Here is a 16524-nt window from a genome sequence, read left to right as displayed (position 1 = left end):
TCTTCAGACTCAGAATTCACCTGGTCCCTACTCTCACTACAGATCACAATATCATCTGCAAAGATCATAGTCCACAAAGACTACTGCCTGACCTCATCAGAAGGAGTTTAGCTGATCCCTGATTTAATCCCACTCCCATCTTGAACCCATCTGTCACTCCTATTGTCCTGTACTACTCTCACATACTTCTCTCACATACTTCTCTGCCACTCCTGAGTTCCTCATGCAGTACCACAGTTCCTTTCTTGGCACCATATCATATGTTTTCTCGAGAGCCACAAAGAAACAGTAACTCCTGACCTTTTCTGTACTTCTCTATAAACACTCTCATAAAAACCCTCTTATAGGAGGGTGTTTCTAATTGCCTCCACCTAATTGTGATACATTTCAGGGCTGCTGTAAAAAGGACATTTAAAAGATATGATTTAGCTCGTCCTTGCACACCTGCAGGTATAATACCAAGTAATGCGACTGTTACATCCTTTGGTATAACATCCTGAAAAATCTGGTTTATGGCCTTATATACCTCAACCCAAAAGTTTCGCAGTTTATGGCATGACCAAAAAATGTGGGTATGATTGGGCCACAATTTCTCCAGCACAAACTTGGTGTGTTAGGCTCTATCTTAGCAACCACATCCGGGGTCCTGAAATACCTACTAATAATTTTCAATTTATATTCCCGCCATGTGTTTGAGTTTGTTGCCTGATGTGCCTCAGTCCAGACTCCGTCCCATTATTTCATCAGAAATTTCAAAAAAAAGAAAAAAAAAAAAAAAAGAAGTAAGTGTGGCCATCTCTGCCTCCCATCTTTGTTTTGTCTAAATGGGCCTTATACAACTTTGTTGTGAATTTGTTTGAACCCGTTCACCTTTTTGGATTTGAATTAGAATATTCTCTATAGTTGAGGGATTTAATACTCTTTCCCAGTCTCTATGTGTAGTCAGAAAAGAGCTTGCCACTTATTAAATGCTGTTTTTATAATAACGTTTTTGAGTCGTTTTGAACATGAACAATTGTAATAGAATATGGAGCAATGTTTCTTCTGGACTCTAGGCGGCAGGGTCACACCTAGGGGCGTCTGGTCCACTGGAAAAGGAAATGAGGAAGAAGGGAGAGAAGGCGGGGAAAGGAACCATTTTTTATCCTAACCGTATCGTTCAGTAATTCACGGCGCAGCGCAGTTAGCAGCGTGTGTGCTTCATAAAAATTAAGCGGTGTCATTTTTTTTTGTTTTAAATATATATCCATTTTAAAAGTAGCGCGTTGGCAGTCGTAAAACAAACCCATTGTTATAGCAAAATAATTGCTCGCTAACGGGGGTAAAGGAATAGCTTAAACTGCTGGCATCTTTATCGCCATTTTGAGCATTCAGTAGCCCCCGACTTTTGCCAGAAGCAAGGTATTAACTACACAAAGCTGTGGCTGTTGAGGTTAAAATACAGCGTTCCTTTATTTTTGGTGTATGCTTGATGCTCAGTTTGAATTGCTCTCTGCGGCTCTTTTGTTTTAGACAGCGGATTTTGGAGCATGGCAGAGGCCGACCGACCAGGGAAGCTCTTCATCGGTGGACTGAACACAGAGACCACCGAGAAGGCCTTGGAGCAGTACTTCAGCAAATATGGCAGGATTGTTGAAGGTAGGAATGGAACCTCTTTTGGCCATATCATTTTCGGCTCATATCGTGGATAAAGTATTTTCTGATATAGCCCACTGTTTGCTGATTGGCGCTGAAAATGGCCAAATGGGTGTCCTAATATAGATGGTGTATTTTGGGGAGCAGCGAATTACCTTTTAATGCATGTTTTACTTTTTCTTTTGTTAATGCTCCTGTTTAGAATGAGTTTTTATACACCTGTGTAGGTATTTGGGATGAAAATTATAATGTAGAAAAGTCTGTATTCATTTTTTTTTTTTACTTTAAAACGCTAACTTTGTAATTTCTCAAACTTGTAATTTTTACTTTCCAACTTGCTCTTCTGCATGCAGTAGTTTCTGCTTAATTTAACATGAAACATAGTCTTCTAGCCTCTGTTGGAAAAGACCTTTACTGTAAAATCTTGTATAGACTTATTGCGGGAAATAAGAACACCTCTGAACCATGAAAAGGACACACTGGAACAAGTGACTTTTGGTTATGAGAAGTCATTGGAGTATGTGTTTGTCTAATTTAAACTGTTAAAATGAGTCACTTTTGTATTTAACTTAGTTAATTGATAGACAAGCTTGTTTCTGACCGTGAATTTCCTAATTTCAGTTCTTTTGATGAAGGATCGTGAAACAAACAAATCAAGAGGCTTTGCATTTGTTACTTTTGAAAGTCCTGCTGATGCAAAGGATGCAGCACGTGAGATGAATGGAAAGGTAATACCTTTCATTCGTTATAATAATAAAAAATTTTAAAAAATCAGCTAAAAATTGTGATTGTAATTCTAAGTCTTCTACCAGTCTCTTGATGGCAAGCCTATTAAAGTGGAACAAGCTACAAAGCCTCAGTTTGAGAGTGCTGGCAGGCGTGGACCTCCACCCATGCACTCCCGTAGTCGTGGTCCGCCCCGAGGTCCGCGTGGATCTAGGGGAGGTCCTGGTGGAATGAGAGGCCCTCCATCAAGAGGTAATTTATTTATTTTTTCAGTCTATTCAATTTGTAAACTGGAGGAATCTGTGTAATTGTAAAATAATCTCTGGATTATGTCACTGGATGGATTTTTGTAACATCTTTGGAGCATAGTGTGTTAATATTTGCATTTCTTGTCTGTTAAAAGACTACTATGATAATTCAGGAAATGTAGAACCCTTCTTTAAAGGGATGTCATCCAGAGGCCCCCCTCCAATGAAGCGAGGGCCCCCAGTTCGAAATGGAGGTCCCCCACCCAAGAGGTCAGCCCCATCTGGTCCCATGAGCAGACGTAAGTGTTTGTACTCAGCATTATTTAAATATAGAAATGGATGTTGAGGGCAGTTTAAAAAAAAATAGTAATAGGCCACCTCTCGGTTTCACTTAAGGAAATTTCTTGCGGATTTTTATAGATTTCATGTATAACTTAGTTTCTTTTCCATGTAACTCGATGGGATGCTTTTACCTCGTGGTTATTTGGTGATTAAGCAACACATTTATCATCATTCCAGCTCCTATGTCAAGGGACAGAGATCCCTATGGTCCACCCCCACCTCGCAGAGACTCCATGATGTCCAGGAGGGATGATTATCCATCACCAAGAGATGACCATTACAACTCAAAAGACAGGTTAGCAATTTCATTTCACACGGGTGTAATAGTACCTGGAAAAACCCAAGATTGATATATTAGAACATCTTGATGGTTTCTGCTGCTTAGAGGTGATGCTGTTATCCTTAATATAACAGATGAAAACTTTACTGTCAACTTTTCAGTTATTTTATTGCAATTGAAAAAAACGCTACACCTTTGACAAAAAAATTTGTCAACTAAAAATTATTTTGAAAACAATTTAAATGTTTTGTTAACAAGTATATCTATTTAGCACATAAACGTATGCCCAGGAAACAGCTTTGTAGTTTATTATGCTGTTCACAGCTATTCCAGTCGGGATTATTCCAGAGATTCGAGGGACTACGGACCACCTCCCAGAGATTATTCCTACAGAGAATATTCTAATTCCACTTCCCGCGATGACTACGGCTCAATGTCAAGAGGATACGGGTATGAGTTTGGGTTTATACAGAAGGTGGTAAGCTGAGGTAGGATCTCTCTTGGTTGCTAAATAATAATTGCTTCCATTTTGTAGTGACCGTGATGGTTACGGAGGAGGCCGGGAACCAAGAAGCTACATGGAACGTCCCAGTGGTGGCTCCTACCGAGACTCGTATGATGGTTACGGTAAGATACAACCCCATGAGTGTAATGACAACACATAACGGTGGCACGAAGAAGAGCTGCGCAATTATTCAACCAAATCATATCTTTGGCTAGCGCCTTGTCGTGTCACAAAACACTGCAGTTTTTCACATCCTCAGAGGAAGCAACATGGTAGTTTTTTTTTTTTTTTTCTTTCCCTGACCTACAATCCAAGTTGTAAAGTTTCGTACTATTAGAAATAACCATTGGCATCTCCACTGAAAAACAAAAGTGCGTCTACATACCAAAGTCCCCATTACCTCTGCATTCATGAAGAGAATAAGGGTATGGCAATATCATGCATATTTGATGCAAGTCACAAGTTTGCAACCATAAGGAACCTCAAAAATCCTTGGAAAGATCCGTTGTCCGGTATGTGTTGCCCAGCAAAGTACTCCCTCAAGGAGTAATCTTCAAAAACCATCAAGACAACTCTGAAAACCTCTCTAACCTACACTTGGATCTCTAAAAGGAAAAATGGCTACTCAAATCAAAGGCATGCTGAAATGGGTACCACTGCCTGTTTGTTCTCTGTGCTTGGATATATTACTGCGCATATCAACTAAATATCCATGTTAAGTTTAAAATTGATGGAAGGGTGGAACATTTAAATATGCCATCCAGCATTTTATTTTTGTCACAATGAATTCCATTGGCAAAAAATTAGCACTTGACCGTGCAAGAAAATGTATAAATTGAACCTTGCCAATTACCTGAACCATTGACCCTGCAGGTAACTCTCGCAGCGCCCCACCTTCAAGGGGCCCCCCACCATCCTATGGTGGGAGCAGTGGAAGCAGTCGTTACGATGACTATGGCAGCAGCTCCCGGGATGGCTATGGCAGTCGTGACAGTTACCCCAACAGTCGGAGTGACCCATATCCACCTAGCCGTGGTGAGCGAATGGGCAGGCAGGATAGGGGCCCAGCTCCCCCTGCCGAGAGAGGCTACCCTCCTCGTGACTCGTACAGCAGCTCAAGTCGTGGAGGGCCACGTGGTGGCCGTGGTGGCAGTCGAGCCGATAGAGGAATGGCTCGCAGCAGATACTGAACTGGACTTGGAAATATTAAAGCAAACGTTAGTCTCCATGCACACTTAAAATGTGTTTTGGAAGAAAGACAAACTAGCCATGTCTACATTTGTGGAATATGAAGCTTAGCTTTGAACTGTATCTTGACTTTCCCAGTTTTCTTTTTTTTTTTTAATGTGTAAAAGTTTTTTTAATTTCTCTTGCTTATGTCAGTACAGTTACCAAGTGAGTGTTAGTTTTTGTACTTTCAGTGCTGTTGAAATCTGCAATGCCCTATAAGTATGGCTTTCCTAATCAAATAAAGGTTTTAGTTGTACCATAACTACTTCTCATCGATTTTTCCAAACGGTAACATAAACGTTACGTAACATGATCTCCTTAACATGGTCCTCTGTAAAGCTTAGGTGAGTCTGCTCGTGTTACCTAAATATTCGAGTGAGATGAGTTCATTCTTACCACAAATGTGCTTCCATCTGGACGCTACTGTTTGCAAGGTTAGGCAAATGTTACTGTCAGAATCTTCCAATGTAGTTCCTTGGAAATGGATCCATCAACCTAGAGCCATTTGATGGCATGCAACGACAAAACCAAAGGCAACAACAACCAAATGCAACTCGACTGATAGTCAACAGCTGGTAAGCAAAGCAAACCTCTTTGTTTCTCATCTGTAAATGAGTTTCTCATTGTCCTGTATTGCACACTCCACTCAAAGGGTGATATTCAAGAAAACTTTGGCTTCAAGGAACAAAAGGAAAAAAGGAAGTCAACTGAAATGAACCTTTTCATTGTAGTCCGTATTCATCAGTTAAAATTGTCAAAAGTGCAGCAACATCTCAAGACGTTTCTTCCCTTTTCAACAATGAATGCTTTTAACAACCATTTTAACCACTGAGCCCCAGTGCTGGTTTTTTTTTTTTTTTTGCCTAACCAGTCAGCATCAGTAAAGCGATTGGCAACCGTGCATTTTTTTTTTATTTTTTATTTTTTTACATCATCGGGTAATATTTAGTAAAATTTTTTCTTTATAAACATCTGAAAGCAATCTTTAAATTAAGAAAGATTTGCTCAGTATCAAAATCATTTCCTTGAGCATGCCAGTTCAAACAACGGGGACCTTTGGAAGCGCACAATCGTCCAAACTACCAAACTGGAAAACAATGACTGAAGCGAATGTACAGTTGGACCAAGGACTACAATATCATTTTCAGATATCTTATAAATACATAATTAAGAAAAGAGGACCACACTAATATGATATTCTTATTGCAGGATGAACATTCCTCCAAGGCAATTGCCCTTGCAACGTACCTGAGTAATGTCCTCAAGTTGTTGGACCAGTTGAGCTCCAGTGCACCAGCATAAATAAGTATGTCCAGACTAGTAAGTCCTTAACTATCTGTACATGTTTAGAATAGTCTAAGCTGGAGTATGCAACCTTTACTATTAAGATATTTTTAAGCAATTTTTCCCCAAAATGGCCACAAAGTTTAATCAATGAAAGTAAGCCTATGTAAATTAAAATCTTTAGCCTCGTGTGACTTTATTTTAATACCGTTATTTTTATTGTGTATTTTGAGTAGATTAATGTTTTTGTTGGATTTAATAAGTTCTAGAGTAAGTTTATAAAGTTACAAATTAACTTAAAAGAAATTAAGTATTTGCAGCTTTACTTTGAAGCAGAATAAAACTATGCGGGCTACTTTGAGTTTTGTGTGTGTGGAAAATGAAATGAGTTAAAAATGAACTACTTTGATAATGAATAAATTATAAAAGGCAAAAAAGGCCAGTTTCAGTATAATTTTTGACTACAGCTGCTGATCAGGCACACCACTAAGCTTGCTGCCCTGATGGTGAAAACGGGGAAATCTTTAAAAAAAAAAAAAATCCATATTTATCAAGTCACAGGGAACCACTGGAATGGGCAACAGAACTGCAAACTCAAGAGCACTCATCCTAAGATGAGTGTTGGTGCAGTGAATGTACCATGGTAGAACGTAAGGAAAACGGTTGTATTGTTTTTGTACAAGAAAAGTTGCTCAGTTTGACCCACTCAGTGCAACAAACAAAACCATCTTGAGCGCTGTCCTTATGTGACTCCACATAGACTACTTCCTCAAAGTCCTGTTCTGGCCCCTGTGCATATTTTAGGACACCTTGTTTACAACTTGTAAAAAAGCAATGTGAAATGTTGCAAATAACCACTGAGTTGTGTAATGAATGATATTGCTGTTAAATGTAACTTGATATGTTTTGTGCCTGCTGTCTTTCAGGTGCTGGCACAGCCTTCGGTTCAGAGATCGAGCTGAATCTTCGCATTGAGCAGCGCACTGAAAGTTGGAAGAAATGCATAGTGATCACATGCACTGTTTATATTGTTTACAATAAAGGCTTTGAAAAAATCTTTGTGGTTCGCTTTTGTTGTCCTAAAACTATAATTGGCACAATTGTGCTCTGAAAAGTGGATGTTACTGTAGATTTTTTTGGTAGGGGGCAAGATGCCATTGAACTTTTTTTTTTTTTTTTTTTTTTTTTTTAGCTCCATTGACAGTCGTGATCTGCAAATATTTACATTTCTTTCATATTAAGACTTTGTATTAAATGACCCATTTCCCAAAAAGGACCCTATTATGTATAAGGTATTAAGTGTTTATCATGTTGGTGGACACCGGTCACCTATTTTAAGTTATCAGTAAATCTATTTCACAATATGCTGATGTGCTTCAGATATGGGGCCTCTCGTGTGTTATGAGCCCTGCTACAATCAGCATGTAATATCAGTGCCCTGCCAGCATGTGCTACTTTCAGAGGAAAAAGAAAACCTATTGTTGAGGTTCCTATTTGCCAGTAGGGGTGATCATCAGTTTTGCGTGTGGAAACAGCGTCGTCCTTCCCCCCACCGCCTCTTTTTTTTTTTTTTAAACTTCTAGCAGAAGTGCGGATGTGAGTTGCATATTGATACGGAACAGGCCGCCAGTTTCTGTTTTTTTTAAAGCAATGCGGGCTTAGGCAATGGTCATTTTGTGGAGCTATGAATCCAGAGGAGCAGACGGTAACGTGGTTAATATCATTAGGAGTGCTCAGCTCACCTAAAAAGAACATAGCGGACCCGGAGGAGTTTTTGAAAACATCTCTCAAGGATGGAGTCGTTCTGTGCAAGCTCTCTGAGCGCCTCATACCTGGCTTCACTCCCAAGGTGAGTTATTGTTTTAAGCGAACTCGAGTCAACAAATGCTAAACGATTGCGTCGACGGTGAAAAGAAGGGAGGGGTTTGGTGAAAGTGATACCGACGAGAACTTCTCCCTGCAGCGGGCCTTGCGATTTTGTAGATTACTGAACTCGAATCACGAAGTTTGAACAGACGCCCGTGACCATTTTATGTGATCCTTATCGCATCAAAAATAAAGCAACAGTTGGAGAGATTTCAGACGGGAGAATTCACGTTATGGTTTCCTGTGAAGCGACAGAAATGTTCCGCATTCTTGAGACGAGTGAGTCGGTGCGAACACCCACCAAAACAGGGCAAATTCTGTAGCAAGCGTGCGCCAAACATTGCGGACAGACCTTATTGTATAGCACAAACAGGGGGTTTCACTGTAACAACACTGTCTGACTCTTTTTTAATGTGATAAATATTATGACAACTTATGTTCTTTGGTTTAGATGGCAAAGTTGATAGTGATAAATAACAGTTGCAAAGACAGTTCGTCACTTCCCCCTGAGCGGCTGTTCTTCACGGTGCGACCTCCCACTTTGAAAAAAAAAAAAAAGCGCAAAGCGGCGTCAACGTGAGGCCGAAACAAAACCGGAAGTAGTAAGTTCTCCCTTGTATGGCTGACGTATCATCCTAGTTTTACATACATCCTCGGTGGCAGTCATACATTTGTCTTAAAGGAACGGTTTGAAGTATGGTTAAAAAAAGCAAAACATCTGCTTCCTTTTAATGTTGGCGCTTTGCAACGCCATCCTCAATGGCGGTTTTATTTTGAAACTGTCAAAATCAGCGGAAGTTGCTTGAGTATGGCTACTTTGACGGTTTTTTTGTGGTGTTAATGGTTATATATGCATGAAGGAGACGCAGGAAGAATCTACAGTTATTCTCTTAATTTTAGGTTGCCACAGTCGGATTGTTACATCTCCGTTACTTTACGCAGTGTTATGTGTGTATTGAAACGATAGTGGCTTTGGCCGCGAGCGTTTGATAAGTGTGTCATATGTCTGGCATACTAAGCTGAGGTATGTGTTTATATATTTATTTCGTGTGCTCAGTATTGCCAGGAACCGAGAACTGAAGCAGACTGCATTTCCAACATCAAGGAGTTTTTAAGAGGATGCTCGTCCTTGAAAGTGGAGGTAAGTTGTCTCAATAAGGGGTCTGTCAAGTTTTACGTTTAGAGGCACGTTTTGTTGAAATGCACCGACCTCACTCTGTCGTTATCTCCTTACTGCCTGCTGCAAGATTTGAGCACACTCTTGCTTGTGTTGTGATCTGCTTACCCTGCTGGCATATGCTTTCCTCTCACGTCCATGTGGAGTGAGCCATATAAACAGACCTGCTGTCACTCACTCCCACTAACCAGCCAGGAAGAGAATTGTTGGTCCTCATGAAGTCAGTGTCTGTTTTCAAATAGTTACAACTTTGTTTTGAACAGCATTTACTTCCTTGTTAATTCCCTGTGCACCCGTGACTTACTAGTTAGTTTTGCTGCAGGTCAAAAATCCCCAGCTCAGACCTGTTTTGCTTAAAAGTGGCATATCATTTCCAGATGTTGGGAGGTTTTTCTGTCTCTGTACCATCCTGTTTGTTACCGCCACACTGGACATTAATGTCTCTTCCAGCTTTAAAAATAATCTTTTCTGGTCTTGAATCACAACGCTTGGTTTCTTTAAAACAGCCAATTGAGTCAGCAAGCCTGGCTCACTGCAAAGTCAAGTGGTTCAGTAGTTCTGCCCAGCTGGCTTGTTATGTCTGGGAGGTCCCCTTTGCTTTTATCCACCAACTGTGCCCTAGCCCATAATTAGACCTTTTGCAGCCAGCCAGTAGCTCATGGGCAGAGGTTTTTGGAGAGGCGCTATTAAATGTAGCAGCCAGGGGATGTCTGTGTGGCATTACTGCAAACCCTGCCCATCCTTTGGTCAGTGATGTGATCATGTTAAAAGAACTTTTAATCCCTCTTTGCTGTAGCAAATGACGCCTATTTGTCCTGTGACTGCACAGAGAAAGCAGTCATACTGCTTTCACTTCTGCCCTGAGATGCAGAAAGAGGAAGGACCAATTATTGCACAGGTCCTACAATATTTGTTCTGCGTTATTAATCTATGTGAAGATTTATTTGTTCTGATTTTACAGTCCTAAACAAATTTTCACTGAAACTACTGACCCCTGCTATGGATGGGATCTCAATGCTGACATGTAAAACCAGTATGTGAAAAGGTAACATTATGTGCCAGCTGTTGTGTTTTTGTTTTTTGGGGTTTTTTTTTTGAGCAAGACCCTCATCCTACAGCAAGTGATGTAAGGGTCACACTTACAGAGGTTGTACACAACTCATGATGCAGGTTATACTACTCAAACCCTATATTTAAGATGTTTTATTTAAAATGTGAAACCTTATCCACTGGAGGAAAGAAGATAGCTGTCTGAGACTGACCAAGCAGCAGTGTGAGTGTGAGATTCTGTGTGTGCCTGCAACGCTGCCTGTTTTATTACAAACCACTAAGTCACGGAATATGGGTCATGCTCAACATGTCAGTTTTTGTCTGTCTTGTTAGAGGCTTATTCAAATCCCTTTGTGCACTTCAGTATATGTGTCTCTTTCCGTTGTGCAATAACTTGGAGTGAGTGTCTCTGTCTCCTTCTCACCGTGCATGTATGCACTTAGCAAGCGTTCCTATTCAGATTTATTTAATCAGAGGAAAAAAAAAAAATCTAATTTTGACCTTTTGAAATTTTCCATCCAGGGGTTTGAACCAGAGTGGTTATACACTGGTGACAATTTTGGCAAGGTCCTAAATACTTTGCTGGCATTCAACTTTGCAACACAAGGTAAGAGTTTGCCTTCTCTCTGGTCTTGAATATTGGTGACTGTTTTATAATGTTTCATCTTCTCTGAGAGAGTGAAAGTGTCATTGATCTGCATAAATTCTTCTAATGTCATGAAAAGAAAATGTCTCGGTAGACTCTGTTTTCGCTTGATGTAAACTTTCTAATAATGGAACTTAATATACAGTGTGTGTGTGTGTGTGTATTAAATATATATATTAAAAGTGTCATGCCATAATTTACTAGTTTTATCCACGGAGCCCTTTGATATTATGATTGGTTGTAGTGGATTGGTGGGCAGCTGGCATGGCAGTGTGTGTTTGTGTCCTGCTGTGTGCCATATTTACTCATGTGAATCCTTGGCTTTACACCCCAAAAACACCCTGCTGTCCTTTTTTTTTTCTCTATTTTCTTATGTAACTGAGTATTGAAGTGTTTCTTTCTGACACACATGCATCACTTAAGTGCATTTATCCAGTAAGGACACAGTACAAAGTAGTGCGCATTGCAGCATTCCTACAGCAATTTGGGACTAATTGCTTTACTCAAGAGTCCCTGTTTGGGCCGACTGAAGAGGTAATAACAGTCTCTCTTCAGTATCCAGCTAACAGCTGTCAGAGAACCTGCAGCCTTACAATTATTTAGTCAGCAACTTCTAGAACAGTTTGCCACCTCTGCATACTTTGTAGCACATATTGAGAACGCGCATGTGTTGTTTTCCAGTATGCAAAATAAAACGGATAAACAAAGAAAACAGTAAAGTGAGAAATGTGCCTAAAAAGACATGTTCAATTTACAGTTAACACAACGGCACCATCATCAATTTAGAAGCTGTTAGTTTTGGGCATTTTTCCTTGAACTTCATTTTTATCTGTTATTTGTTGTAACAATTGTTGTGAATCATCCATCCATCCATCCATCCATCCATCCATCCATCTCCTTTTGCTTATCCGGGGCCGGGTTGCCCCCGGATAGAAATAGATTATGTATGTGCTATAGTGATGGTAAAAACAGTTCATTTCACAAAGATTTTGTTTTGTTTTGTTTCCCCACTTGTTAAGTCATCCCCTTTACTTCTCACTGCCAGCAGCTTTGGGTCTTCCGTTCAGCTTTTTCCAGTTCTCAGACCCCTCCTTCTTATTCTGAGCTACAGTTCAGTGATTGTTCAGGGCAGAGACGCTCAGCCTGCACTTGCAAGTCTGTTCTGTCAATCGGTTAGTCTGTGAACAAAGAGTCAGGTGAACATTTGGGTCTGGTCAGTCAGTACTTTGTTATGCTGCTAATATGCTGCTCTGTGATGAAGATGTAATATGTAAAACGGTTTTATTGTTTGACCGACATGTTTTTGCTCGTGCCTTCACCATGGTCCGTTGAGAATGCTTTTCCACGCAGTCATGAATGCTGGATTATCTGTACAAAAATAAGGTGGTTTAAGGGTGTGATGGCCTCATGAACGCATTTATTTTCTGATACTTTCAGACGGGGTAAGTTCATGCCAGAGTATTTTTCGGTGAAAACAAATACAGTTTTTAAGGTGACCCTTGGTTTCATAGCTGACATTATGTTCAAAAAGTTCTGTGGGATTAAAACCACCTAAGGCAGATGTTCCTTGGATGTCAACATTGCTCCCAGTGAGGAAGTGATGCTGGTGCTGTTCTTCCATAGCGAGCGATTCCCAGAATTATAGAATATTGTAGGAAAAGAGTAGAGGCTTCTGTACAACTTCACATACTTCCTCAGTGCATGGAAAATATAAATTCTGAACGGGCTGAAGCTTGGACAATCCCTGCTGTGTCAAGAACAGCTTTTTTGTTTGGCTGATACTTTTAGGCTTGTGGTCTTCATCAGGGCCTGGATCACCCAAATTGTTTACCTCAGAAACTGAAATACTTCAATTTCTTGTGATCGTTTCATTCCCAAGTCCTAGTTTCCTTTGGTAAAATATTAATACTTTCAGTGTGTTTCTTTTTGCACACTCAGTGTCTTGAATGCACTTAAATGAAAGCAGGATGCATAACACAGTGTGAAATGCGGAACAGAAGCTTCTTTCAGTGCTGAGATGTAATTGATATGCAAATGTTTTATAGGCTAGCTATATCCAGCAGCTGTTCTTCCATCTTTGTATTTGACCTAAATTTGAAGTTGATTTTTTTTTTTTTTTTAGTTGATATTAAAAACAAGAGGTGTCTGTATTATTACTCCATATCCTCTTCCAATGCCAGCTCCTGCCTTATGTGTTTCTGTGCTCAGCATTTGTTTTAGATTAACTGCTTTGAATATTGTATGCATACAGAAAAAACAGTGGCAACCACAGAGCTTAGCTGACAGACGGGCTTGTTAGGCTTCTCTGTGTGTGAGGAGTGGCATGCAGACTCCATGAGCTCCACCTGCCACTGCCTTCAGTGTTTTTTTTTTTTTTTTTTTTTCTCCACCATATTTCTTAGGCTTCAGTGTGTGGCACCCTGACATATTTACATATGGAAAATAATAGTGAATTATTAGCCTTTTGCCTTCAAACATATGCAGATTAGGCAAAACGTGTTGCATTTTCTGCCTGCAAGTGAAAGTGCACTTAAATGCTTGCCAGTTTTGCAGCCTCAGAGCTGAACTTTTTATTTGATCCGAATTTGAGGTTATGGAGGCTAATAGTTCCCCTCACTTTATTTTTTCATTTTTCTATTATTTTTCCTCAAGGATTAGATGGTGCATTTGGCTAGCATCCAGTTGGCATTTGATAGGCAGTCTTCAGTAAGTGTTTCTGCTTGTTAGCATATAAGAGGTTTGCAGTACTGCCATGTGTCACTTTCCAAGTCAATACTGACAACAAAATTGATACCTCAGTCAGCCCATTTCTAGAGCTGCACTCATACTGCGGGGCAGCTGGCAGCTATTGACCCTAAATCACAGTTCCTCTGCTGCAGTGGCTGAGTGATGACAGCGTAGAGGGGTTTGGTGTCAGCAACATAAACTCGAGCTTGATTTTTCTCCTCAAGCACACATATTTGCTGGACTGAATGCCCACTTGGATATATGTAGACATTTTAAACTAAAGGCTGCAAGTTGCTTTCTGATTTTGCAGCTGCTTGATCTTTTTATTTATTTATTTTTGAGCAGTGTGTCAGTTTTGGTTAAATCCCATTAGTCTATGAGAAAATGTATATTTGTGGCTGTGTGTGCTCACTGTCTTGGGGCTGTGCAAAGCAGTGGGCCATACTCAAATGAATTATCATCAGGCTGTCAGCCCGTGGAACTATGTGCACCTGCATGAACTGATGATGATTTTGTGTGTGTGTGTGTGTGTGTGTGTGTGTGTGTGTGTGTGTGTGTGTGTGTGTGTGTGTGTGTGTGTGTGTGTGTGAGTGTGTGTGTGTGTGTGTGTGAGTGTGTGTGAGAGAGAGTGCATGAGAGTTGTAATTGTAAACATAAAGGTAACTGACATATGAGGCTTCATATTTCTTCTGTGTGTGTTTGTAGATTGTGCTGCTGAGAGATGTTCTCCGTCCAGTACCCCTTCTCCTAGTCAGGCGTCTTCACACACACTGTCTTCTGTCAAATCCAAAGGCTCTCTGCGCAGACAATCCAAATCAGTGGTACAGTCCCTCTTTTTTTGTGCTTCATACAAACATATAGTTTGATATTCCACATCGCAATTTATTTAGTAGTTATTTAGCCCAGATGACTGCTGATCATAATGAAGAAATAACTGTATAAAGAGAAAATTTAAAATGTGTATGGAAATTTAATTATACAATTACTTTACATATAGATAATTTTCAGTTTGTTTTTTATTGTTCAGTTAGGTTGTTACTTTAAAACTAGTGCTTTGAAGCAAAAAAAAAGACTGTATTCTAATTTTCCATTCTTGTGCCCACTTGTGGCTGGACTACACTATTAGCTCCTGGGTAAATAACCTCCTGTCAAACACAGACATATTCAGCAAACACATTATGTATCAAGCACATCTTGACCAGTCAGTTGCAGAGGAGGGGTGTGGGGAGAGGCACCCTCATAAAGGTATTTGAAGGCTTGTAATTGCTTTAAATTAATTGCAAACAACAATGCTACATCTGCATATGGGTCCAATCTGAGTATACATTTAAAAAAATTTTTTTTTTATTAATGCCTACTATAAAGTGTAGCTCATAAATTATTGCATGGGCAGATGCACTTCATACAGATTGTGGCTGTGCGGTGGGATCCTTGGCTGGTACTGGTATGATCTAACAACAACCGCAAAACACAGAAATAGAAAATTAGAACCATGATTTGGTTGATTTATTTTTCTTCTTCCTTTTGGTTCAAAAGTTATCAAATCAAACTGAGACAAAATGATCCATTTGTGAGCTAAGTAGCAAATGTAATCCAATCCTACGTTTCATTAGATTCATTTTGATAGTGCAAACTGAATTAAAAAAAACAAAACAAGAACTGTAGTACATGGAAGCAAATTTTTTTTATGTGTAACATACACACATATACAAACACTTATTTTTACTGATGTATTTTCATGTCTTGCTGTCGGGCTGTGACACCCTCTCTAACAGGAAATGTCTGAGAACGGTGGTGGTGGGCAGCTGATGGTGAAAGCTCGCTATAACTTCAAGCAGAACAATGAGGATGAGCTGTCATTCAGTAAAGGTGACGTGATCCTTGTGACACGCCAGGAGGAGGGAGGATGGTGGGAGGGCACGCTCAACGGCAAGACGGGCTGGTTTCCTAGTAACTACGTTCGTGAGATCAAACCCTGTGGTGAGTGGTGCTGTCCTATTTGGACCATGAAATTGCTGTTTCCAGAGATGTAGGTGTGTAATGGTGTTATCAGGCTTGACATTTGGGATGAAATATAATTTTTAAAATTTTTCTAGGCTTAGGCAATTTGCATTTAGTGCCTTGTTAGACTTCCTTGCTGTAGACAGCTGTCACCTTTTGTTTTTGGTTGGCAGTCATCCCATTTTCCTGAGCTTTCCTGAAGTTGTCATTAACGTTCACTTAAGCTCAAAAATAAATTGATTCATATTTGGAGGTCAAACGTCAAGGTCAGTGTGAGTTCCAAAATGTTTCTTTCTATAGCTCAAGAATTCAGATCATCGCCCTCTTAAAATAATGGCCCAAGGGCGCCAGGGTGGCTTAGTGGTGAAGCTGGGGACCACATACATATACCGCGTTGTGGTGCGGGCAGTGCGGGTTCGCGCCTCGGCCTGTCGCCAATTTGCCCGCGTGTCTTCCCCTGTGTCTTTCCCCCATTTCCTGTCTCTCTCCACTGCTAACAAAAGCCGCTGTGGCCAAAAACGCAAAAAAAAAATAAAATAAAAAAATGGCCCAAGTCAATTTTTTTTTATCGAAAGTTTTATTTTTGCCTGAATCATCACATTTTTAATGTTGAATAGTGGTGTATGTTGGTGTAGTGATTTCTTTCTTTCTGAAAAGCTGTGATAGACAACAGTCATGTTGCAAAATGGTTAACAATGTGTAGCACAAAGCATGTGAAATAGTTTGTGCCTCATGATAAATATAATCATGCACGGGAAATATTTCTCAAAAGTTTTCCCCAAAATTGATTTTTAAGAGTTTTAGTAT

General features: G+C 40.0%; 2 protein-coding genes across 8 annotated transcripts in view; both read left to right on the top strand.

Moving 5' to 3' along the window:
* The first annotated feature begins 1124 nt into the window (after nt 1-1124).
* rbmx (RNA binding motif protein X-linked) lies at nt 1125-7305 on the top strand. Of its 5 annotated transcripts, none has more exons than XM_030738632.1 (10): nt 1126-1401; nt 1513-1638; nt 2257-2363; nt 2448-2613; nt 2792-2908; nt 3129-3246; nt 3556-3681; nt 3767-3858; nt 4610-6272; nt 7177-7305. In XM_030738632.1, exons 2-9 carry the CDS (start codon nt 1530-1532, stop codon nt 4924-4926), a joined length of 1152 nt encoding a protein of 383 aa, XP_030594492.1. In that variant the 5' UTR covers nt 1126-1401; nt 1513-1529; the 3' UTR covers nt 4927-6272; nt 7177-7305. The 5 variants fall into 5 exon arrangements, with proteins under 5 accessions (XP_030594493.1, XP_030594492.1, XP_030594491.1 ...); XM_030738631.1 differs by having other exon boundaries at nt 2783-2908; XM_030738634.1 differs by having other exon boundaries at nt 1128-1401; nt 2765-2908; nt 6176-6272.
* A 505-nt stretch (nt 7306-7810) lies between these two features.
* The window catches only part of arhgef6 (Rac/Cdc42 guanine nucleotide exchange factor (GEF) 6), a 30016-nt gene continuing 21302 nt past the window's right edge, over nt 7811-16524 (top strand). Inside the window, exons 1-5 of one of the 3 annotated variants that reach the window (XM_030738824.1) lie at nt 7811-8099; nt 9174-9257; nt 10866-10950; nt 14422-14537; nt 15492-15696. In XM_030738824.1, the coding sequence (XP_030594684.1) occupies nt 7935-8099; nt 9174-9257; nt 10866-10950; nt 14422-14537; nt 15492-15696 (655 nt within the window). In that variant the 5' untranslated portion in view covers nt 7811-7934. The remainder of the gene's footprint in view (nt 8100-9173; nt 9258-10865; nt 10951-14421; nt 14538-15491; nt 15697-16524) is intronic. The other 2 variants (XM_030738823.1, XM_030738822.1) reach the window with 2 other exon arrangements.

The sequence above is a fragment of the Archocentrus centrarchus genome, chromosome 10 (genome assembly GCF_007364275.1).
Source record: "Archocentrus centrarchus isolate MPI-CPG fArcCen1 chromosome 10, fArcCen1, whole genome shotgun sequence".
Classification (NCBI taxonomy): Eukaryota; Metazoa; Chordata; class Actinopteri; order Cichliformes; family Cichlidae; genus Archocentrus; species Archocentrus centrarchus.
Note: the sequence above shows the minus strand (reverse complement) of the source record. Positions and strands in the feature narration are given on the sequence as shown.

Excerpts from the sequence above, each read along its gene's own strand:
- rbmx (XM_030738629.1), top strand. The coding sequence starts at position 1,530 with ATGGCAGAGGCCGACCGACCAGGGAAGCTCTTCATCGGTGGACTGAAC. Across the intron at positions 2,614-2,764 it reads GAGAGGCCCTCCATCAAGAG|ACTACTATGATAATTCAGGA; the intron begins GTAATTTATTTA and ends GTCTGTTAAAAG. Across the intron at positions 3,859-4,609 it reads AGACTCGTATGATGGTTACG|GTAACTCTCGCAGCGCCCCA; the intron begins GTAAGATACAAC and ends TTGACCCTGCAG.